The sequence below is a fragment of the Canis lupus genome, chromosome 20 (genome assembly GCF_003254725.2).
Source record: "Canis lupus dingo isolate Sandy chromosome 20, ASM325472v2, whole genome shotgun sequence".
In the NCBI taxonomy this organism is placed as follows: Eukaryota; Metazoa; Chordata; class Mammalia; order Carnivora; family Canidae; genus Canis; species Canis lupus.
The window spans coordinates 1,992,682-2,014,375 of NC_064262.1; the positions used below are offsets into that span (position 1 = coordinate 1,992,682).

The window sequence follows — 21,694 nt, forward strand, 5'->3', positions numbered from 1 at the left end:
TAATAGCCTACTGTTGACTGGAAACCTTACTGATAACATAGTTGATCAGCACATATTTTGTATGTATCATACACTATATTCTTACAATAAAGTACACTAAAGAAATAATGTTATTAAGAAAATCATAAGGAAGAAAAAATCATAAGGAAGAGAAAATATAGTACGACATTTATTGAAAAAAATCCGTGTTTAAGTGGGCTCATGGAGTTCATATCTGTGTTGTTCAAGGGTCAACTGTATTTGTTATTAGCTTATTTGCCTTGTCAGAGTCACTGGAAGCCCCAGAACCAAGAGCATGTACACACATGCTACTCCATAACAGTGTAACCAAAAACCAAAATGATGGATAAAACAGAGTGATGGATCAATAGAGTCAGAGGGAAAAGTGCTCTGGGCTGGAGCAGAGCTACAGTGAGTATGCTTCTACGGCACCGTTACAAATGGCCTGCAGTTCCACTCACTGGGCACTTTTGGCTGAAGTTGGCAAATATTCAATGAAAATCAGCTCAAGCCTTGAACATAAATTGTTAACAAAGGTTATTTTGCTGGATTCCTGTCACCTTTCCCCTTTTTTTAACTCTCACCAATAAAACATGCATAAACAGGAAATCATTTTTCTTTCATCTCTAGGGGAAAAAAAAAACAACCACACCTGGCTTTGGAAATTATAGAACCCCAGTGGCAACAATGTTTGTTATTTGTCCAAACCTTCACGTAGCAGATCATGAAGTCCAAAAACAGACTTCGGCCCTCTTCCCCAGACTCTAGCCATAAATCGACACCCTGGGTCTTGGGAACTGCAAGACTTGCACAGAACTGGAAGTCCGTTTACCTTGAAAGTTGTTGCAGACTCAGGATTGGCAAGAACCAAAGGTGAAATCAGGACCATGCCAGAGAAGTGGCTCGGCCTCTCCGCGGCTGTGAGGATGGCGATGGCACCTCCCTGCAAAGCAAAACGGGCAGGGTTGCCACGTGCCAGCTTCCAGCAGCGCACAGCTTCCTACTAAGCACCATCTACACGCTCCTCCTAAGCTGCAGTCCTGGCCTGGAGCCCTGGGGAGGTCTACCTTGGAATAGGCACCATGGAATGTTGGATAAACTGGATCTGAAATTATTTTATTACACATGTTTTTTCTCTGGGTTTTCCAAGAGCAAACATTTCAGAGAGATATAAATAAGGCTCCTGCTTGTAGGCTGCAAGTTAAACAACACATTCCTACTTCGTTTCAAGCCAAAAGCTGGCAGGCCCCCAATTCCTCCATCCCGTCAGCCTTAATAGGAGATTTTTGTTTTTGTAATCGGATTATATGGACAGATCGCTATACTTTTTTTTCTTTTTCCCGGTTCGGTCAGGCTCCCAGAAATTTAGGTTCCAAGAAAAATACTGAGTGAACGTGGATGGTGCTGAAAGCCTGGGGCCTTGGTTGTTTGTCTGAAGCTGCGGGTAACTGGAACCAAGAGTTGAAACCACGTGTGCTTACAGAGGCCAGGCGGGTAAGAGAGACCCAGGAAGCCGGACAGGTGGTGACAAGAGGGGCAGAAGTCCTGCCCCAGAGTGAAGAGTACCCTCCCCCTGCACCCCACATTCAAATTTCATCAGTTCAAGATTCTCTGCCAGCCAACTTGTCAGCTTGTTGGGAGCTAGATATGCCCTGGGGCCCGCCCATTTGAGGACCACGGGTCTGAAGATGACACTTGGTTGATTCTTAGGGGATTTCATACATTCGCAAGGTGAAAAGGATTTCGAATGACCTTTACGGAATGGTTGCCCTGGGGAGGCTGTGTCTCTAGTTCCCGTTTGTACACATAGGGTTTGGGCACGTTCCTGCCCCGAGAAACAGCTCTACAGGGAGAAGTGCCCTTGGGAAGCTCATGAGAAATGGCACTAAGGGGTCAGCAGAGCTTGAAAAAGAGACTGATTTCCCAAGAGGCCCCATAGCTGAGGTCCCAGTAGGGATGGACAGGAAGCCTCCTGGGACTTGGGCCCCGAAGGGAAGCTAGCTCCCTCTGGGGCTGTCTCCTGAATTCCAAACCTGGCTCGTCCCCAGCTAAATTGCCTGGGAGCTCCAAGTATAGGGCATGCGGGGGCGGGGGGGGGGGCACATGCTACAAAGGCAGAGAGCAGATGGGGTGGGGAGCACCTCTTCTTCATCACGGCCTTCTCACATCTGCCACCCACTGCGAGGCTGGGGATCAGGTCTTCTGGGGTCTACTTACCATGGAGTGGCCCAGAAGGAAGACAGGAAGCCCTGGGTAGTCTTTCTGCATGAAATCCACGTGCTGTAACACGTCCCTGATGAAAACGTGGAAGTCAGACACCACCATCCTTTCCCCTTCGCTCTGTCCATGGCCAACTGGAAGTGAACAGGAGATGAGAATCGCAGTCACCAGGAGTCTGTCTGCTGCTCAAGCTCAGTGATTTCCCCACCAGAATGACAGGTGGCTCTTTACTGAGGACCTGAGTGTAGCATCTCATCGAATCCTTTTTTTCCCACCACTCTCCCATGGGGGACTTCTCTCCCCATTTTCCAGCTTAGGAACTTGAAACACAGACTGGTCAAGGAACTTGGCCTAGGTCACACAGCTGGAAGTGGTAAGCCAGGATGTAAACATTGCAAAGGCTGTCCACACAGCCAGGAGGCTCTCCGTGTGCCGTTTCCAAGGAAGGAAGAAGGCACAGGTGCACAGAGTCTCACCAAGCCTGATTATCTACCAAGTGGGCAGGAGTAAAAGTGATGGGGCTCAGAATTTTCTGGGTTTTTCTCAGCTCTTTGATCCTCACAGTTGTGTTTCAAGGTTAGCCTTTTGCCAGGCAAAGGGTTGCAGGCTGTCACCCCATTTTACAGCTTTCAGTGACGATAATATGACAAACACACAATGAGAAATAGTGTGTTTGCCAGAGATCTCAACAAAGCCGCAATAAAACTAGGTCACAGTGTATTCCTCCTGGATTTTATGATCTGTCACATTTCTGTACTGCACATTTCCCCTTGTTCTTTTCTTAGGGTCTCTCCACGTATTCCCCTCTCTGAAGGACATCAGTCGCTATAGAAACAGCGCGCTGGCTTTCTTATTCAGGCTGTAAGCAGCTCATGCAACTGTTTGAAAATCACAAAAAAGAAAGAGCTCCCAGAGAACAGGGGCCACACAGCCAGGGCATCTGTCCAAACCCCTCCCGCCACCTCTGTGAGGCACCTGTCACGGGAATAATGATGGCAACACTCCTTTCATGGATGGCAAGGACTTACTGCCTAGAACTGACAGGTGGCCCACACCTCCAACCCAGAACCCACATTGTTGGGCCATCGGCAAGCCCCCATTTCCCACTGTCCTGTCTGCCATGCTGCCCTGCTCTGGCCCTGCCGTCATATGCAGCCCAGTGCCACCAGCTCTGTCACCTTCCCGATGGCACCCTCTGCTCCCTTGCCCCCTGAGGATTTTTGTCTCCTCTTTAAATTTATTTTATTTTATTTTTTAAGATTTTATTTATTTATTTATGAGAGACATAGAGAGAGAGGCAGAGACATCGGGGAGCCTGATGCAAGGACCCCAGGATCACACCCTGAGCTGAAGGTGGATGCTCAACCATTGAGCCACTCAAGCTCCCCATTTTTATTATTTTTATTTTGGTAAAACATACATAACACAAGTTTTACCCTCTTAACTACCTTTCAGCATAGAGTTCAGTGGACTTGAGTACATTCACGTAGTTGTGCTGCTACCACCACCATCCACCTACAGAAGTTCCCCAAACTGAAACTCCATACCTATTGTTATGGTCTGAACTGTGTCCCTTCCTCCTCCCATCCCCAAATTCCTATGTCGAAGTCCTAAATCCTTATGGCTCAGAATGTGACTTTATTTGGAGACAGGGCCTTTGGGGAGGCCTAAAACAAGGCCCATATGGTGGGTCTTAACCTTAATCTACTGGTGTCTTGATAAGCAAAGGAGGTTAGGACACAGAGACTTAAAGGGCATGCCCACAGGGGAAAGACCATGTGAGGACACAGGGAAATGGGGACGATCTGCAGGCCAAGGAGAGGCACCTCAGCCCTGCCAACACCTCAATCCTGGGCTTCCAGCCTCCAAAGCGCCAGAAAATCAGTGGGTGCTATTTAAGCCACCCCATCTACAGTGTTTTGCCACAGGAGCCAGAGGTCTGATACACCCATCCCATAACAATTCCCCACTCACCTCTCCCCCCATGTCCGCAGACTGTAGTTCAGTAATGGTATGGGCCAGTCTTATGTTTAAAGTTTGTTATTACAAATATGTCATAATCATTTCCCCTGTGTGTTTATGTCACTAATTTGATATACTATTAGACTTGTTAATTTCACATTTCAAGAAATTTGTTTCCAGCTATAAGTTATGCTTTTCAATTTAATTTTCTCTTCTGAATACATACACATTGACCTCATACAATGATTGGAAATTTATAGGAAGCTTCATCCAAGGAAGTCTCACTTCTATGCCTATCTATTCTACCTCTCCTCTCTTGCTCCCTATGGTTAACCATCTTCGTTATTTTCTGTTTTCTTCTTGAAGCACTTCTTTTTGCAAAAAAATATGAAAATTGTCTACTCGCATTTTCCCTCCTTTCTTGCATTAAAGGTCACATGCCATACAATGCTTCTATTCTACAATAGGCTTTTCTTTCACTTTTAGCATATTCTGGAGATTATTTCATTACAACCAGGCTACAGAACTCTTCTTCATCTTGTTGAACTGCTGTGTGATACGACATTGCCTGAGTGAATGGAAGTTCCTTCAAGCAGTCTCTCACTGAAAGCTATTTTTTTATAGATTTTATTTATTTATTCATGAGAAACACAGAGAGAGAGGCAGAGACATAGGCAGAGGGAGAAGGAGGCTCCCTGTGGGGAACCCGATGCGGAACTCGATCCCAGGACCCTGGGATCATGCCCTGAGCTGAAGGCAGATGCTCAACCACTGAGCCACCAGGTGCCCCACATTGAAAGCTATTTGTGTGCTAGTCAATCTCTTGTTTATCAAACAGTTGGCTGTAACAAATAACCAGGGGATGCCTAATTTCACCTTGGTGAAGGTGTGCCTTCAGGGTCTATGTCTAGATGGGGGTCACTTGGTTGAAAGGAACATGCCTATGTCACTTTGGTATTTTTTGCCAAATTCCCCTCCACGTGAGATATCCTGTATTGACTTGATGAGCCAGGTAGGGGAGAAGGCCGTTTCTCTCAGCCTTACCAACAAAGCATGCCAACTGCATTTGAGTTTCTACCCATAAGATAGGGGAGAAAGTGTAGTTTTTCTACACTTCCTTCTTATTCTCCAAGAGCCAGCTATATTTTCTTCTTCTTCTTCTCCTTCTCCTTCTCCTTCTCCTTCTTCTTCTTTTCTTTCTTCTTCTTCTTCTCCTTCTCCTTCTCCTTCTCCTTCTTCTTCTTCTTTTTCCTATCAGGGTCTTGCATTTTGTCTTGATATTTAAGAGCTGCTTCTCCTCCTCCTCCTTCTCCTCCTTCTCCTCCTCCTTCTTCTTCTCTGTCTTATTTTTAAAGATTTTTATGCATTTATTCATAAGAGATACACAGAGAGAGGCAGAGACATAGGCTGAGGGAGAAGCAGGCTCCCAGTGGGGAGCCTGATGCAGAACTTAATCCCAGGACCCCAGGATCACAACCTGAGCCAAAGGCAGACGCTCAACTACTGAGCCACCCAGGCGTCCCTTAAGAACTTTTTCTATATTAGTTGCTCTTTTGCCCTTTGACTTCATTTATGTTGTGTTTAGCTGTGCGGGTGCGTCTTACTTTTAAAGAGCCAAATAATAATTCCTTTCTTTCTATGGCTTCTGAATTTTGATTCTTGGTCATATAGGATTTCCCTACTTCAGGGTTCTAAAGGATGCTGTCAGTCATACGTTATGAGTTATTTTATTGTTTCATTTCTTTTTTTGTGGTAACACGTATATAACGTGAAGTTCACACGAATCACTTCTAAGTGTCGAGCTCCGTGGCATCAAGGACACTCATGGTGTTGTGTGCCTGCCATGTCTGTTGAGCTGCAAAATGCAGATGGGTCTTCACTGTCTTAACAAAAGTCATAAAAAAGTCCATCATTACTTCATCAAATGGTGAGGTCATCATTGCAATACATGGAAGTTCCCATTTTCACTTGAATCTAGTCTATTTCTGAATTTCTGCTCAAGTCCTCCCATCTGCTTCTTCTTCGGGAGCTATCTCCCTGTTATTAAGCATTACAGTATCTTCCTATCCTTCCTGTGGATTAAGAGCAGGCAGGAGGGAGGCCCCAGCACTCCCCAGCTCCCCCTTGCTCCTGTCTGTGGCTCCTCTGACTCTCCTCCTGGTGTAGAGGTCTCCGGGCCACACAGTCTCTGGCTCCTGGCTCTTTCCAGAGCTGCAGATCCATCTTGCCGGTCCCTGGTCTGAAAAATTCCCATCTGTCCCATGGCTCCTTAAACTGGTTCCAAACCGGCTCTCCTCCTGGCTTCTACATTTTGGTTCATGGCCCCATCGTCTCTCCAAATCATTCAGGCCAAAACAGGGCTGTTGTCTTGGACTTTCATTCTATCCCTACATCCAGCTGATGCCCAATTCCTTCTGGATTTCCTGAGGCATACATAGCCTCCTGAATCTGTCATTTGAAGGGGGTGAGGCCCTCATTGGGTGTCACAGGCCACAGTCTCTTGTCCGGCCTTCCTGCCCCCCACAAGCTCTCCGCGCTCTAACCTGCTCGGCACTGCCCTGCTCTGCTTCTGGGAGCTGCTCAATCCTCACGTAGCCAGACCTCCCCCACTTTCCAGAACTCGGTCTGCACATTCCAGCCCAGGATTTGGGACCTTCCTTAAAGGCTCTTACTCGTCCCTCTGCCTTGGTAGAAACTTTTTTTTTTTTTAAGATTTATTTATTTATTTACTTACTTGCTTATTTATGAGAGACACAGAGAGGCAGAGACACAGACAGAGAGAGAAGCAAGTTCTCCGTGGGGAGCCCAATATGGGACTTGATCCCAGATCATGCCCTGAGCCAAAGGCAGATGCTCAACCACTGAGCCACCCAGACATCCCAATAGAAACATTCTAAGGCACACTGACACCCACCTGCCCACTGTTTGTCAAAGCATATCTATATTGTCCCTGTCATGGAACAGCTGGCCCCTCTGGGGCAGTGCCCTCACTCCTTCACCAGGCCAGAAGCAAAGTCCTTTAAGACCAGGTACAAATCTGACCACTTCCATGAAGTCAGCTGTAGCCCTCCAGATGCAAGTGTGATTTTTTTCCCTTCCATACCCCAAAGCACTTCTTGTCTCTATCACACCTGAGCTGATGAGACTTGCCCTCTTTCTCTCCCCTAGCACCATCTGCCCCCCATGGCCTGAGGGTCCTTGGAGCCAGGGTGACAAAAGCTTTGGTTAGTGGCTCTTGAGCCCCACTGTACTGTGTCGTGGAGGATTCTGAGGCTAGTCTGGCTGGACTGGGCAGAAAGGAGCATAGCGAATGATTAGTGATGTGTGCTATGGACAGGAAGGAGGAGGTTCAGCATGTGTGCACCCCATATTTGCCAGGCTATCCTGGCAAGCCTATTTTATTCATCTGCACATGCCTTGGGGCTCTGTACACAGGCCTGGCGGTGGGTAGGTGCTTGATTAATGCCTGTTGAAATGGATTGTAGGCAGTATTTTCATAATGGCCACTCATCAAAGAGATTTAACCCCATGACTCCAGTCACAGTGGATGTGATACATTTCCTTTCCCACCCTGTAGACGGAGCCTATGGAGCAACAGTCTGCACGTACAACTCAGATTCTTCTTTCCCTCATATCTTTTTATTATTATTATTATTTAAATTCAATTTGCCAACATAAAGTACATACTTAATTTCAGATACAGTGTGCAATAATTCATTAGTAGTGTATAACACCCAGTGCTCATCCCATCACGTGCCCTTCTTAATGCTCATCACCCAGTTACCCCATCCCCTACCCCCTCCCTCATGCTTGCTCTCTCTCTCAAATAAATAAATAAATTTTTTTTTAAAAAGCTGGTAAAATTCAGTCTTAAGGGAAGAGGGAGTGTACAAAGCAGGAATAACACCACCTGATATTTGAGTGGCAGTGTATAATTTACAAAGCCCTTTCCCAGGGTTTAATCCATCTGATCCTTCCAATTCTGTGAGTTAGGGTTCCATTCCCTAATTTTTAGCAGAGAACAGTGACCCTCAGGTAGACGGATGGGGCTCGGCCCTGCAGACTCCAGGTCCAGTGTTTTACTGTCACAGCTCTGTGGGAAGCATGAGCAGGAGGCAGGAGGCTGGGAAGCTGGTGGAATGAAAAGCAAAACCCCTCCAAACAGGATGAAGAAGCCGCTGTGAGAACACACAGCTGGCCTCTGGCCTCCGAGCCTGTGCCCTTGTGCCAGGAGCTGCTCACCCATGAGGCAAGCGCGGGCAAGGGTCGATCGGCAGTGACTCATGTGGAGCAGGTCACACTCGCCACGTGGCTGAGCTCTTTAATGCCTGCACATGTACAAACACGGGCCCTGGGAAGCACCCTTTGAGAGCCTTCTCAAATATTTGAGCGCGGGGTACAGTATAAACATACAGGCCAGGCAGAGACCAACATCCAAAATGAACCACAGCACACAGCAACAGACACTCACTGAAGACCTCATGACTGTGAGTGCACAGTGTTCAAAGGTGTCAGCATGGACACGATGACCCATCTGGGAGGTTCAGCAGCCTCCCTGGGCCAGGGTCCCCTTGAGGACGTGCTCTCTGAGCTAAGCTGGGAAGAACGGCCGGGTCCACGATGGGCAGGGTGCGCGGGCCTCTGCCCCAGGCACACAGTGGATGGACCAGGATCCCAGGTGGGAGGGAGTGTGCTGCCTTGGGTTTGGGGCCATAGTCTGGCTGTTGGCATCTATCTAGAGAGAAGGGGCACCCGAGACAGTCTAACAAAGAGTGACATGTGCATTTGTTTAAAAACTGGCTTCACTTGATCACTTTTGCCATGAGACCATCACAGAAAGTCTTGCCCAAGGCTTTGTCCACTGCCTACATCTATGCCCTGCCCCCTAGGTATAGGGAACCCTGACACAGCTTTTGCTCTGGCTGCCAGGAGTTAGGAGGGAACTTCATCTCTGGGAGGAGGGATGGAGCCATCAGGGTGTGCAGTGGCCCTTGGGGTGGAGTGGACTGAAGACATGGTGAGTCAGAGACCTTCCTCAATGCAGAAGGACATGTAGCCCTGGCCGAGGTCCTGGTCTTGATCTCTGGTCCTGCCTCCACCCACTAGGCCCCCCTATGGAGGAGAGCAGCCCCCAGCTCAGAGGCTGGCCTGCAGCAACACTGACCTTCTCTATAGACCTAGAGACCCACAGAAGCTTTGAAGTCCACAAAAAGCCTTAGGGTGGCAGAGCTAGTAAGCCACATCTTACCTCTACCATCAGGGAAGAGATGTAGCATGTGGTATTTAAAATGCAGGCCTGGGATCCCTGGGTGGCTCAGTGGCTCAGTGTCTGCCTTTGGCTCAGGGCATGATCCTGGAGTCCCTGGATTGAGTCCCACATCCTGCTTCTCCCTCTGCCTGTGTCTCTCTCTGCCTCTCTCTCTGTATGTCTCTCATGAATAAATAAATAAAACCTTTAAAAAAATAAAATAAAATGCAGGCCTGTGAGTACAGGTGTTAACATCAGACCAGTGCTTACCTGCACCGGTTCCTCTGTCTTCTGAAAGGCACAGGTCAGCGAGGCAAGTCTAGAATGATGACACCATTTCCATGAGACCTCAGGGTGCCCACATCCCAACTTTGCCATCTGCCCTGTGAAAGCAGTGCCCTGGCGTCTCTGGTGAGGGGTGTGTGGTGGGGGCCCGGGACTTCAGTTTTCCTAGCTCCTACCCTGTGTGAGGGTTTCTGTGAGAGCAGAAATCTCTCCTGCTTTCTCACCTCTGCTCCTCTGGAAGTGCCTCCCTGCCCTCCAAGCTGGCTGCCTTCCCACAGACCACACAGGTGTCCTGCCAAAGAAACCAACTCTGAAAAGATGAAAGAACAAGGAAAAAGGCTCTGGTCTTGGCTTTGGCTCAACTTCACAACACACCCATGGAGATCCAAGGTGCAATTAGCTCTGTTGTATTTCTTCGCAGCAGCCCAGTGAGAACCGCTGAGGTCCTCTGTTCTTGATTTTCTAGAGGACCTTTCTTCCCATGGGCAAGGCAGCCATGGGAGGGGATGTGGAGCTAACTTGGCCTAGGCTCTGGGAAGCTGGCTATGATTTCCTTGGGGACATCCACTGGTAAGAGGACAGGCACTTCCTCCCACAATTAGGGTGTTGCCTCTGCATTTCTGGCTTACCCCAGGAGATTGAGAAGCACCAGGTTGGGGGGGACCCCTACATGATGTGTGGTCAGGCCAACCAGACAGACGATCATCAGTCATCGTGGAGCTTCTGGCCGTGAGAATCATGTGACTGGACCAGCAGCAGCCAGTTGTGGGAGTCACAGCTTCTCAAATCCAGAGGGAGAATTAGCTGTGGATGAGCGCCAGAGTGAAATAGGCATTGGCAGGAGCAAGGTGAAGGCCATAATGGAGCCCCCACTTCTAGGTCTAACATAATCAGCAACTCATACATGATAACTGAAGGAGAGAAACTGGTACAGCCACTGTGGAAAACATTCTGGTGCCTCATAGGGTTGAGATTCCATACTTTACAACCCAACAATTCCACCCCAGGTATAAATATGCCCAAGAGAAATTCTTGTGCACACACCAGGGCACAGGCATATGACCGGAGCAGCCTGTTTCTCAGCCAGAGATGGACAACTTGTAGCAAAGGGGATTACTCTACAGGTGTTATAAGCTAAAGCTACATCCTGCAACACGGATGAATCTTAGTAACAGACATAAAGTGAACAAAAGCAAGTCACAGAAGACTGTGTAAGTGTGCAGTTTAGCCATTTTATATAAAGCTAAAAAAAAAACCCAAGCAAAAGCAAACAATACATATATTTTTAAAAGATTTTATTTATTTATCTGACAGAGAAAGAGAGAGAGAGAGAGAGCACAAGCAGAAAGAGAAGCAGACTTCCCCGCTGAGAGGGAGCCTGATGTGGGGCTCGATCCCAGGACCTCGGGATCCTGACCAAAGGCAGACATTTAACTAACTGAGCCACCTACGTGCCCTACAAACAATGTATTTTTTGAGAGTGCCATACCAATGTGATAAAAGCAAAAAATAACAAAGCGAGGGAATTTTAAGATGGTGGCTACCTCGATTACTTGCCCAAGTGTAAAACTGGAAGGCATGTCTCCTAAAGTTGGGGGGATAAATGAAATCGAATAACCTACCGGGCATACAGGAGGTCACTGGCATATGCTAGCTGTCACCCACCCCCCCTTGCCCTACATACAGTTTCAGATGAGAAAACTCGTAAACTGTCTCGGGGGTCAGCACTCGTCCATGCCAGAGCTCTTCCGCGTGTCTAACCTGTATTTCTCACACTTATAAGAGTTTTGTCTTGTCCAGCTCCCAAAGAGATGGAGGACAGCTGGTCTACATCCTCAGGACAACCATGGCCTTCTTAGAGACAAGGCATTAAATAACCTTTCAGCTCAGTTTCCTGAGAATTAAAACTCCCCAGGTTTAACATGTAACAGACCTTTCTCCCCCTTCCAAAACATTAAGTTGGATCTGTCATGTCCTCCACCCAATTCCAGAAGTTCCCATGTGATGCTCTTCAGCTGCTTGGAGCTTAGGGTCAGGTAAACATGACAAAAACAGAAATGCTGCACCCAAGTTCAGCTTCTGTCGAACCTCTTTCACGCGCTAACAGAAAAAACAGCGGTACGCACATGGTAAAGGAGGATTGCTTTAAAACAAGCGCAGATTCATTTTGCCAAGATGTGAGATGCTATCTTTTCAATATACATAAAGTGAAGCTTACTTAAAGCCTTGGAGAGGTGCAAGCGCCCAAGACCAGCTGAGATCAGGGTCCCAGAGCTTTCAGAGAAGGCGAGAAGTGGCCAACATGTTCCCAGCAGCACAATATAAATGAGGTGCAAATTCAAGATACACACATAAGATGTTATGAAGGCAAAAATTAAAGAGACCCATTTGTTAAGTTTTTATTATATGCCTGTGCCTATGCCAGCCTCCCGGGCCTGTGATTCCTCTTGTATGGTGATAACAACTCTCACTGGAGGATCACCATCTAATGCAAAGACAGGAGGCAAAAGCCAGAGAAGACCAGGCACCAGAGGACTGGGGTTAAGGGTGGAGTTGGCTCTGTCTCCATGTGACCTGGGGCAGGTGGCCTCACCCCCAAAAGCTCAGCTTCCTCCCCTGCAGCAATGGGCACTCACTCACAAAGCCCACTCCATGGGGCACTGTGAGGATTAAGTGAGAGCCTGAGGGTGAGGTGGTTAGCGCTGTGCATGGCACGCAGTAAGTGCTCCATAAATGCCTACTGTTGTTATTAGGTTATTATGAACCCAGGGTCTGGACCCAAAGCAGCCCTGCATTCATTGCACTGGAACATCTGCTGTGTCATTTTCAGTTCCAGCACATCACTGACCACTGCCAGGATACAGGGAAGTCATCTGCTCCTCAAAACTGGCATTAATTATGTAATAACATGACACAAGAGGGTAGCAAGTGAGAATTATGTCAAGAGTGCCCATGAGTCCTAGAAATTTGTGAACGATGACTTAGATCTTTCCTGTAGATTCCTCAAGCAGATGTGGGGGCAAGCCACACCCCAGGAAGCTTTGTTTCCCTAAGGAGTAAGCTGGGTAGGAGTCCCACATGATAAGGGTGGAGGGGTAGAGGCTGGGGGCCTGGAGGCCAACCTCAGGCATTCCCCACCAACTCAGTCGTGTCAGAACAGGGGATGAAGCAAAGGGAGGCCTTTAGCAGAAGCCATCTGCCAGGGTTCTAGGGGCTCTGCTAGCTTGAGCCCCAGATCCCTGATGGCCCTGTCTGTGAAGAGGTTAGAGACTGGCCACCTGGCTCTCTGCCCACCCTCACCACCGGGACACAGTGATCTCCCGGCACAGAGGGATGGAGCACGGTCCTGCGGCTGTGGCCCAGCCCCTCTGTGGAGTGAGCATTCCCCAGCCACCCAGCTGCAGGGCGCCAAGGCACTTTATGCCATCAGGTGGTAGGACTGTAGCAGGGTGCTAATCTGTACGCTAGCCACTGGCCACATGTATCAGTTGAAGGTAAAGTAATACATGTTCAAGGCAGCTCTCTGGGGAAAACCAGACAAGCATCGAGGTAGCCACAGAGTGTGGGGTTAGGTGGGGGCAACTCCGCAGTTAGACATCCTCAGGTCCAATCTGGCTTCATTATACTAAAGCATCATATAGGGTTTGCAACTTCTTTGAGCTGCAAAGTGTGGGTAAAAATAGCCCTTCTCGACTTGGATTATTGGTAAGATTAATGGAGATAATGTGCACAAAGTGCCAGGTAGGTCAATGCTGGGCACAAAGAGATCAGTAAGTTCTAGCTGCAGAAATAAGAAACTAAACAAACAAACGAAAAACAACAAACCACCTCTGCCCTCACCAAGCAGAAATGAGCATTACTCAAGTTTGGTCTCACTCCAATGGCTTGTCAACATGAACTGTGTGAACTGACCTAGGATGGCCTCTAAGACACATCGCTGGGAGAAAAAAACCTCAAATTGTGGCATGCTGCCTAAAGAGCTCACCACTTATGTTTTTAATAACCCACAAAATCATACCATTCCCTATGGCCCCTGGGAATGGCCATCTGCCCTCGTGTGGCTCTGGACACTACCTTGGCTGGGCCAGAGCAGGCTGGCCTGGGCCCCTCAGGCTCTTCCCAGCCTGAGATTCAGGGGCTCTGCCCTTCATCAGGCAAGGGCCTCCTGCTAGGACACCCAGGATGCACATGCCTTACAAAGGCACAGAAGGTTTAGGTGGAGGTGGCCATGGACACGCCTTCCAGCAAGAACAGCCAAGGAGCATAAGTTGACTCCTTGTTCAGTCAACACCACCATCCCATGTCCAGTCCCTAGGGACACGTACTAGAACATGGGGTGGGGAGGAGGTCAATCCTGCTAACCGACGAGGCCTACCTTCTCTAACAGAGCTGCTGCAGGAAGATGGAAAAGCAGCTCACGTCAACCAAATAAATGTTTCTTACATACCTGCTGTGTGCCTGGTCATGGCTTCGTACTGGGAGCCTCGAGTTGATTTGTAATTTAATATATGATATATGAATATCCCGCCCCCCCACCCCTGCATTGTTACGTAATCTGTACTCATGATTTCCACTGACTGCACGGTATTCCATCAGGAGAATCAAATCAAGACTCACTTAACTATTCTCAATGATCACCTTCAATCTTTGCTGCTGTAAATAACACTGGGATGAGCACCGTGTTACAGATGTTTATAGGATTGTTAGGACTAACTTGCCAAGATGGGGTTTCCGGATCCAAAGATATGACTATCTGGGGGAGTCCCCATTAGTAGAACCGAAAATGCTTTCCCAATGGACAGTTCTCGTTGTCCCCAGCAAAGTATGGAAATGTGAGTCTCATTACATCTTTCTTTCCACAAGGAGCTGTGCCTTTGTTTATTTTATGGGAGGTGGAAAACCTACTTTGTTTCCAGGCAAATGCGTAGGGAAAGCTATTGTTTTGGTCTAAAGATGACGTAGCTCAAGTCATGGTTTTTCTTCTCCACCTTTGGTGGGGAGTGAGCATAGAATACAAATGTGACCCAAACAATGGTTCATAAAATAATCCAGGCTCAGGGATGACTCATTTAAAAGCCCTGGTGTAGGCAGCTCTGTGTGACTGCATGAGCCACAGGGAATGCACCCAAAGGTGAGGCAACAGGAAACCAGCCCAAAGGTCGCCTACACCAGCAAGCCACAGCTGTCCGGTTCCCCACGGCCATGCTGTGCCATCTACTTCCAGTGTTTAACCTCAGTGCAGGATGCCCGCACCCCCATATTTCCTTCCTACTTTAGAGATCATGGTTTCAAAGCCTGTTTTCCAATGAGGGTCTGGCTTGTGTGCTGTGCTCTGTGACCTCCCATAGCAGAAACCCCCTCGGCAACAGCATATTACCAAAGTGGAAGGACGTAAGACCAACGACCAGTTAAAAGTAAAAGAATTGCATCCTTAAGCTGAAGGCCATATGTCTGTTTGCTGCCACCAAACACAAAACAAAATAGAAAAAGCAAACCCTGTTCAGTCACAGCCTACACACCCCACTTGTGCTCCCAACGCCCTCGTTAGCTTCTAGGAGCAGAGTGTGGGAACAGAGGGGGACAGAGTCCGAGGGCCCAGGACCCTCCAGGGAGTGGGCATCCAGGCGGGACGGGGGCTGTGTGCCACCTCGCCCTGCGTCTGTCCCCAGCTGGGGCTGCAATGAGCGTGTGACCAGGCAGGTTCTGCGTGCTCCTGTCTCCTGCTCTTTCTCTCTTTCACAAAACGTGTGTATGGCAAGAAGTCCAAGATCACAGCTTGTTGGCCTGAAAAATAGTTTGTTTCCCTCAACAAAAGCCATTTCCTCCTCATGTGTTTGCTGACGGTCCAGGCCTCCTTGCACGGACCCTTCGAGCAGCATGTGTCTGTCCTCCCAGCTGCCCCCACACCGAGCTACCTGCCACCAAAGGAGACCACCTCCCACCGCCACTCTCTGCAGCATCCACGTACACACTCGGCTTTACAAAGGACATAAAGACAGAAATTAATTTCTTTACTAATTGACAACAGCTTGAAAAAGGTATAAAGATGCCAGGATTCAGCATATGGCCTATGGAAACACATTTTGGCTCAGAATTTTTTTTTTTTTTTTTGTAGCTGTTACAACATCCTTTATAATGTAACCAGCTAAAAGGCAGTTAACGGTGTGGCATTTTAGAAAGAATGCACTTTCAGGATTTCATGTTTAGAGGATTTATTTGAAAATATCCTCCTCTCTACTGTATAAATAAGAGAAAACAGCATGACAAAAAGTGTCATAACTAAGGTTCTTGGCATCGAGCAAGAGGATCTTCCTTTTGCATCATGCTATAGGATGACGGCTCTGGTTTGGACAGCTGAGGGAGGCTGATTCCCACTCTGGGAGTAGCGATCACCTCCCACGTGTCATGCCTGTGGGGGCCATTCTCCTGTTCGTTTTCTGCCTTGCGAACAGATTCTGGATTAGTCGAAATCATCCAGAAATACTAGACCTTTCACCCAGATCTGTCTGATAAAAATTCTGAATATACAGAAAGTTTATAAACCGGCAACAGCTGTGGGGCGGGGCAAGGCGTTGACTCCCAGAAACTTCCAGGATGCGATGAGATCAAGGAATAAAAAGTCTGTGAGAACATAACAGGACGCTCTGCACCTTCCCAATCATGCTTGCAGCAATCACAGCACAGCCCGAGATTACTCCATGAGATCAGCAATCCCAAGGGTTTGAAAGCTCAGAAAAATGTTAAATATATTTTTAAAAACCTTCCTATATTTAGAGACAAATACAGGGGAAAGGGTCAAAGGCATAGGCAACAACGTGCCCAACCAGACAAATTCCTGACCTGACCCAGCTTTCACAGAAGACTTCATGCTAAAACTATTTCCTTCATGTCCTTCAGACCATCTTTATATTTTAGGGAGCAGATTAAACAGACTATGTTTTTGACTCATGGATGTGACTGTACATCAATCCTGGAAGATCATAGGAAGGACCGGGGTTCAAATCCCCACTGCTAGGGATCCCTGGGTGGCTCAGTGGTTTAGTGCTGCCTTGGGCCCAGGGCGTGATCCTGGAGTCCCGGGACCAAGTCCCACGTCGGGCTCCCTGCATGGAGCCTGCTTTTCCCTCTGCCTGTCTCTCTGTCTCTCTGTCTCTCTCTCTCTGAGTCTCTCATGGATAAATAAAATCTTTTTTTTTTTTTTTTTTAATTTATGATAGTCACAGAGAGAGAGAGAGAGAGGCAGAGACATAGATAGGCAGAGGGAGAAGCAGGCTCCATGCACCGGGAGCCCGATGTGGGACTCGATCCCGGGTCTCCAGGATCGCGCCCTGGGCCAAAGGCAGGCGCTAAACCGCTGCGCCACCCAGGGATCCCGATAAATAAAATCTTAAAAAAAAAATTCAAATCCCCACTGCTGCCTAGTGGCTGTGTGAGTGTGGGCCAGCCACCTCGCTGCTGTGACCTCAGCTTCCCATGGGTTAAAACTGCCCTCGGGGACAGGTGTGTGTGGCTGGCGGGTGGCTGAGGGTTAAACGAGAGGGAGCAGGTGAAGGTGGCTGGCTGTTGGCAGCCTGGCATCTGTCCAGCCTCTGCGGCGCAGCCTGGCGCCCTCGGGCCAAGCAGGGGACGCTGCACCCAGAGCAAGCTCCCCTCACAGACGGCTGCCACAAGCTGTCCCTGCGAGCGGGCCAGCGGAGCCTCGAGGACAAGCCGAGAAGGCTACCGGGGCACTGCCTTCCTACAGGAGCAGCTGTGAGGCCGCCTGGCCCTGCCCACTATGTTAACAGAGGAGCCGGTGGCTGTCCAGGCTCAGACGGAAGGGACAGCAGCAGCCAGGAGCCCGGGAGAGGGCGGCCCGGGCGGGACAGGCCGAAATGGCAGATGTGCCAGCAGGGCCGCGGCAGGCCGAAGAGACGGGCTCCCAGGGCTGCTGACACGAACCCACGTCCCTCTAAAGGGGAAAGCCTTCCCGTCTCTGGTTCAGGGAAAAAACCCGAACAAAAATACAGGCAACCACATGCACTGAGTTTTCTTTTACGGGGGCCCCACACGTCACGGTTGTTACGTTTCTCCAAATCTCTCCAAGCTGTGCGTCAGCCCGGTGCAGGGTGCAGACCGCGGCCCCCTCCTTCTGAGAGTCAAACTCCCTCCTCCCCGGGCTCGCAGACCTGCTGGGTCCTCCCGCTTCCCGGCCCAGAGGGTCCTTTGTCACCCCCTCCCATTCCCTCACACTGTGTGGAACCCGGCTCATCCTGTCTGTGCCCTGGAAGGCCCCCAACTACTCCTTGTGTCCCCAGGCTCCCCAGCCCCAGTGTCCTCACTCCACAGTGGAATTATGCTCCACACCGTGGGAAACCCCCCCCCCCAGAGATGGTGTGCCCCAGGATGCCTTATCTTTGTGTCTCAGGCATCTAGAAAGTTCCAGACCCACAGTGAATTCTCAAGAGTGAGAGAACTAATGAGAACCAGAGATTGTGGTTTATTGGGTCACAACTTAGAGGCTCATTCCAGGAGAACTGACTGCAGGGTCTCGAGTCCAGCCTGGCCCCAAATGGGTACAGTCCCAGTGTCTTCCATCAGATGGCTGTCCAAAGACTTATGAAACCTGATCCCAGGCTCCCTGGGGGCACCAGCCTCCACAATGACACCTGTCCAGCTCTTCAAAGGAAAACACCCAGAAACTGTGATGGGGCTGGAGCCTGGCTGCACACCCGAGGTCCCTGGGACTGGCTCATGCGCTGCTGAGCCTGTGACCCAGTCACATCCCAGAAGGGAGAGCATTCCCTGCAGGAGCAGGATTTCATGAGGGGAGGGGCTCCAAAGGTATCACACAGAGTAAAGAATAATTGGTGACAAGAATCAGAGGTATTCTCCGAAGTGCCAAGTGTTAAAAGTAATTGCAAGCAAATGTCAAACAACTTGTGATCATACTTTGTAGATCTCACTGGTATGGTACACAGAGGGCAATTTTAGTTTCTTCCATAAAAGCGGGCCTGCCCTCTGTGGGCTCGGATGTTTTCCCCTCTACACCACGAAGAGGCATCTGGCATTCAAAGGAACATCCGAGTCCAATCTGAGTTCTTCTGAATTCAGGACTGTACACCACAATCTGTTGTCACTATGCATTCCTCGGTAACTCCCGGGATAGAGCCCAAAGTCCTGGCCACAGCCCCTAGGGCGGTCACTTGTGTCATGGTGCTAGGGGCTAGGCTGTGGCCCCCACTAGTTCATATCCTCAGTCCTAAAGCCCAGCACCAGAATGTGACTGTGTTTGGAGACATGGCCTTACAAGAGGTGATTAAGTTAAACTGAGGGCACAGGGGCACACCCTCTCCTATCTGACTGGTGTCATTGCAGCGGGGGGAGACTAGGACACAGACACGCACAGATGGGTGACCACGTGAGGACACAGGGAGAAGACGGCCACCTGCACGCCAAGGAGAGGGGTCTCAGAGGAAACCAACCCTACAGATCTAGGACTTCCAGGGCCATGAGGAAGCCAATGTCTGTTGTCGGAGACCCCCCATCCCCCTACCCCCGTTTACCCTTAACATCCACACTCCCTGTAGACACCATGACCTGTTGCTCCTCGGCACCCTTGCCCCCACCCCCAGAGCTGCTCCCTCCTCGCCTGCAGAAGGCTCCAGCAGCCTGCAGATGGCCCTGCGCTGAGATGCCTGTGATCTGGTGCCAAGTCCGATCACCAGACACCATGGGGTTCCCACCCTTCTCCAGCTGCACAGGACCAAAGCGAAGGTTTCAGAGGGCTTTCCTGTGATAATGCCTTTAGAATATATAAATTCAGATAATGTCTGTTTTAAAAGTAAATTCCATTCATCTCTTATTCACGTAGATGTTCCCTGAGCACTTGCTGCATGCTGGGGGTGGGGGTGGGCAGTGGAGGAGGTGAGTGAGGAGCCCCCTCCACACCCCAAGCAGACCTGTTGCCATTCCAGGGGAGTGAGGCAAGAGACAGAAGATGTAGAGCAGGTTCTGCTGGGGGGGTGGGGAGCAAGGGGTGGTGGGCAGTGCGCATGTGCGTGTGGGAATGGGGGAGGGTGACAATTTCAGAGCCGTGGAGAAGGTGATGCTTCAGTAAAGGGAAGGAGGTGACACAGGAAGCCACACAGACGTCTAGGGACACATGCTCCTATTTCCCACGGCAGAGGGGCCGGCCTGGCGGCTCTAGATGGGGACCCTGTGGACGGGGAGCACAGGGAGGCCAGTGATCTGGAGCAGGGCCGGGAGGGGAGGGCCCCTGAAAGAGATTCCTACAGAGGCAAGAGTGGAGTAGGAGCAGAGGCTCTCTGTTGAGAAGCCACCTCTGTGTCCAGCTTGCTTCCCAGTGAAACTCAGGGCCCTTTTTCCTTTGGGTTTGGTGTGGACACAGAATCAAGAGTCCCCATTCTGCCCACAGCCTGTCAGGTGGCTCTGAGCAAGACTCTGACCCTCCCCGGGCCTTCCCTTCCTCATCTGTGCAGGGAAGGAGAGAGCCTCCATATCTGCTCCCCTCAAGCTTCAATCTGCTGCACTCCCCTTTTCCAGTGTCAGAAACAACTAACAAAAAAGTAGAGGGATATACACAACCAGGGAGTGAGCCCCAGGGCCCTTGGCAGAGGGGAACAGAGAATGACCCAAGCGGCAAGTGGGAGGCAAGGACTCTGGGGGACACCAGCCTGTTCTGCTGGAAAAACCACCGGCCTCAGGCATTCACACACACACACACACACGCGCGCGCGCGCGGGTGCGCACAAACATGCACACATGCACGCACATGTACACACATGTACACACCTGCGCAAGTGCGAGAGTGTGCACCCCCCTCCCCAAACACGTGCACACAGCTAAAAGGATATACCACAAAACAGTGTACTGGTTACTTCTGGGTAGTCTGATTAAGGTTATTTTAACTGTTTTTCCTTTTTTTTTTTTTTTTAACATTTTCCAAAATCTGTATAATGAACCGGTATTTTGCCATTGGAGGACAACAATAAAGGCTGCTTTTCTTTTTTGAAATCAGCTCATACCTATGCACAGACACATAAAGCATGAAAACAAAATCACCCAGCTCTGCAATCAGCCTACAATCATATCTGCTCTTGAGAAGTGACTGTAATTGGAGTCAGTGCATCCGTGCATTAAGCCAACGCGCGGGGACCTGGCTAGGTGGTGAGGATGTGAAAATTAATGAGCGGGGGCCAGGGGGAGGATACAGTGACAATCAATCTGAAGAGCCCTTTCATGCAGCAATGAGGCTGCTGCTGGCTTGCACCAGTGCCATCAAGACAAGACCTTAAAAAAAAAAAAAAAAAAAGACAGGACCTTAACCTCCATGGGGCACCGTGGGATAGAAAAAGGCACTTACCAGAAACAGCTCCAAGATAGGCTTCCCTTTCTCTCCTGCTTACTCCGGCCTCTCAGAAACACACCTGGAAGCTGATCTTGGTCACGTGGTGGGCTGACCAGATAGGTGGCTGCAAATCTGCCCCCACCGCCTCCTGTCCTCCCAGGGGCCCTGCAGCCCCCCCTGGTCAGGCCTGCATCCCGGCTCAGGCCTTGCTTTGACCAACACCATGCAGTGAAGGTGATGTGTGGCCAGATCTGAGCCTAGGCTCAAAAGGTCTTGCAGCTTCTGGAAACCTTTTTCACCTGCCGGCTGACAGGGGAGACCAGCCCAGTCACCTCTACCACCTCAGCTACGCCAGCCTGTAGCCGGTGACCTTTAGGCTACAGGTGTCCCACCAAGGACCTGTGGCCAAGCCCGGCCTGATACCTTGACTCTAGAGATCGTGAGCTAGAGAAATGGCTGTAGTCTCAAGCTCCTCCGCTGAGGGGTGGTTTGTTACAGAGCAGTAGCTAATGGGCTGCTCTCACAGACATCCCTGGGCAAGAAAACCTTGGCTCAATCTTTAAATTTTTTTAAGACTTTTTCATTTGAGGGGCTGGGGGACGGCGAGTGCGGAGACAGGGAGAGGGAGA

At 49.6% G+C, this 21,694-nt stretch overlaps 1 protein-coding gene across 6 annotated transcripts in view; it reads right to left on the reverse strand.

Annotated features, from left to right (window-relative positions):
- The window catches only part of MGLL (monoglyceride lipase), a 114,714-nt gene that overhangs the window by 29,876 nt on the left and 63,144 nt on the right, over window positions 1-21,694 (reverse strand). For 4 of the 6 annotated variants that reach the window (XM_025448084.3, XM_049098372.1, XM_025448082.3 and 1 more), the window contains 2 exons: window positions 2,218-2,354; window positions 833-943 (listed from right to left, as the gene is read on the reverse strand). In XM_025448084.3, the coding sequence (XP_025303869.1) occupies window positions 833-943; window positions 2,218-2,354 (248 nt within the window). The remainder of the gene's footprint in view (window positions 1-832; window positions 944-2,217; window positions 2,355-21,694) is intronic. The other 2 variants (XM_049098374.1, XM_049098373.1) reach the window with 1 other exon arrangement.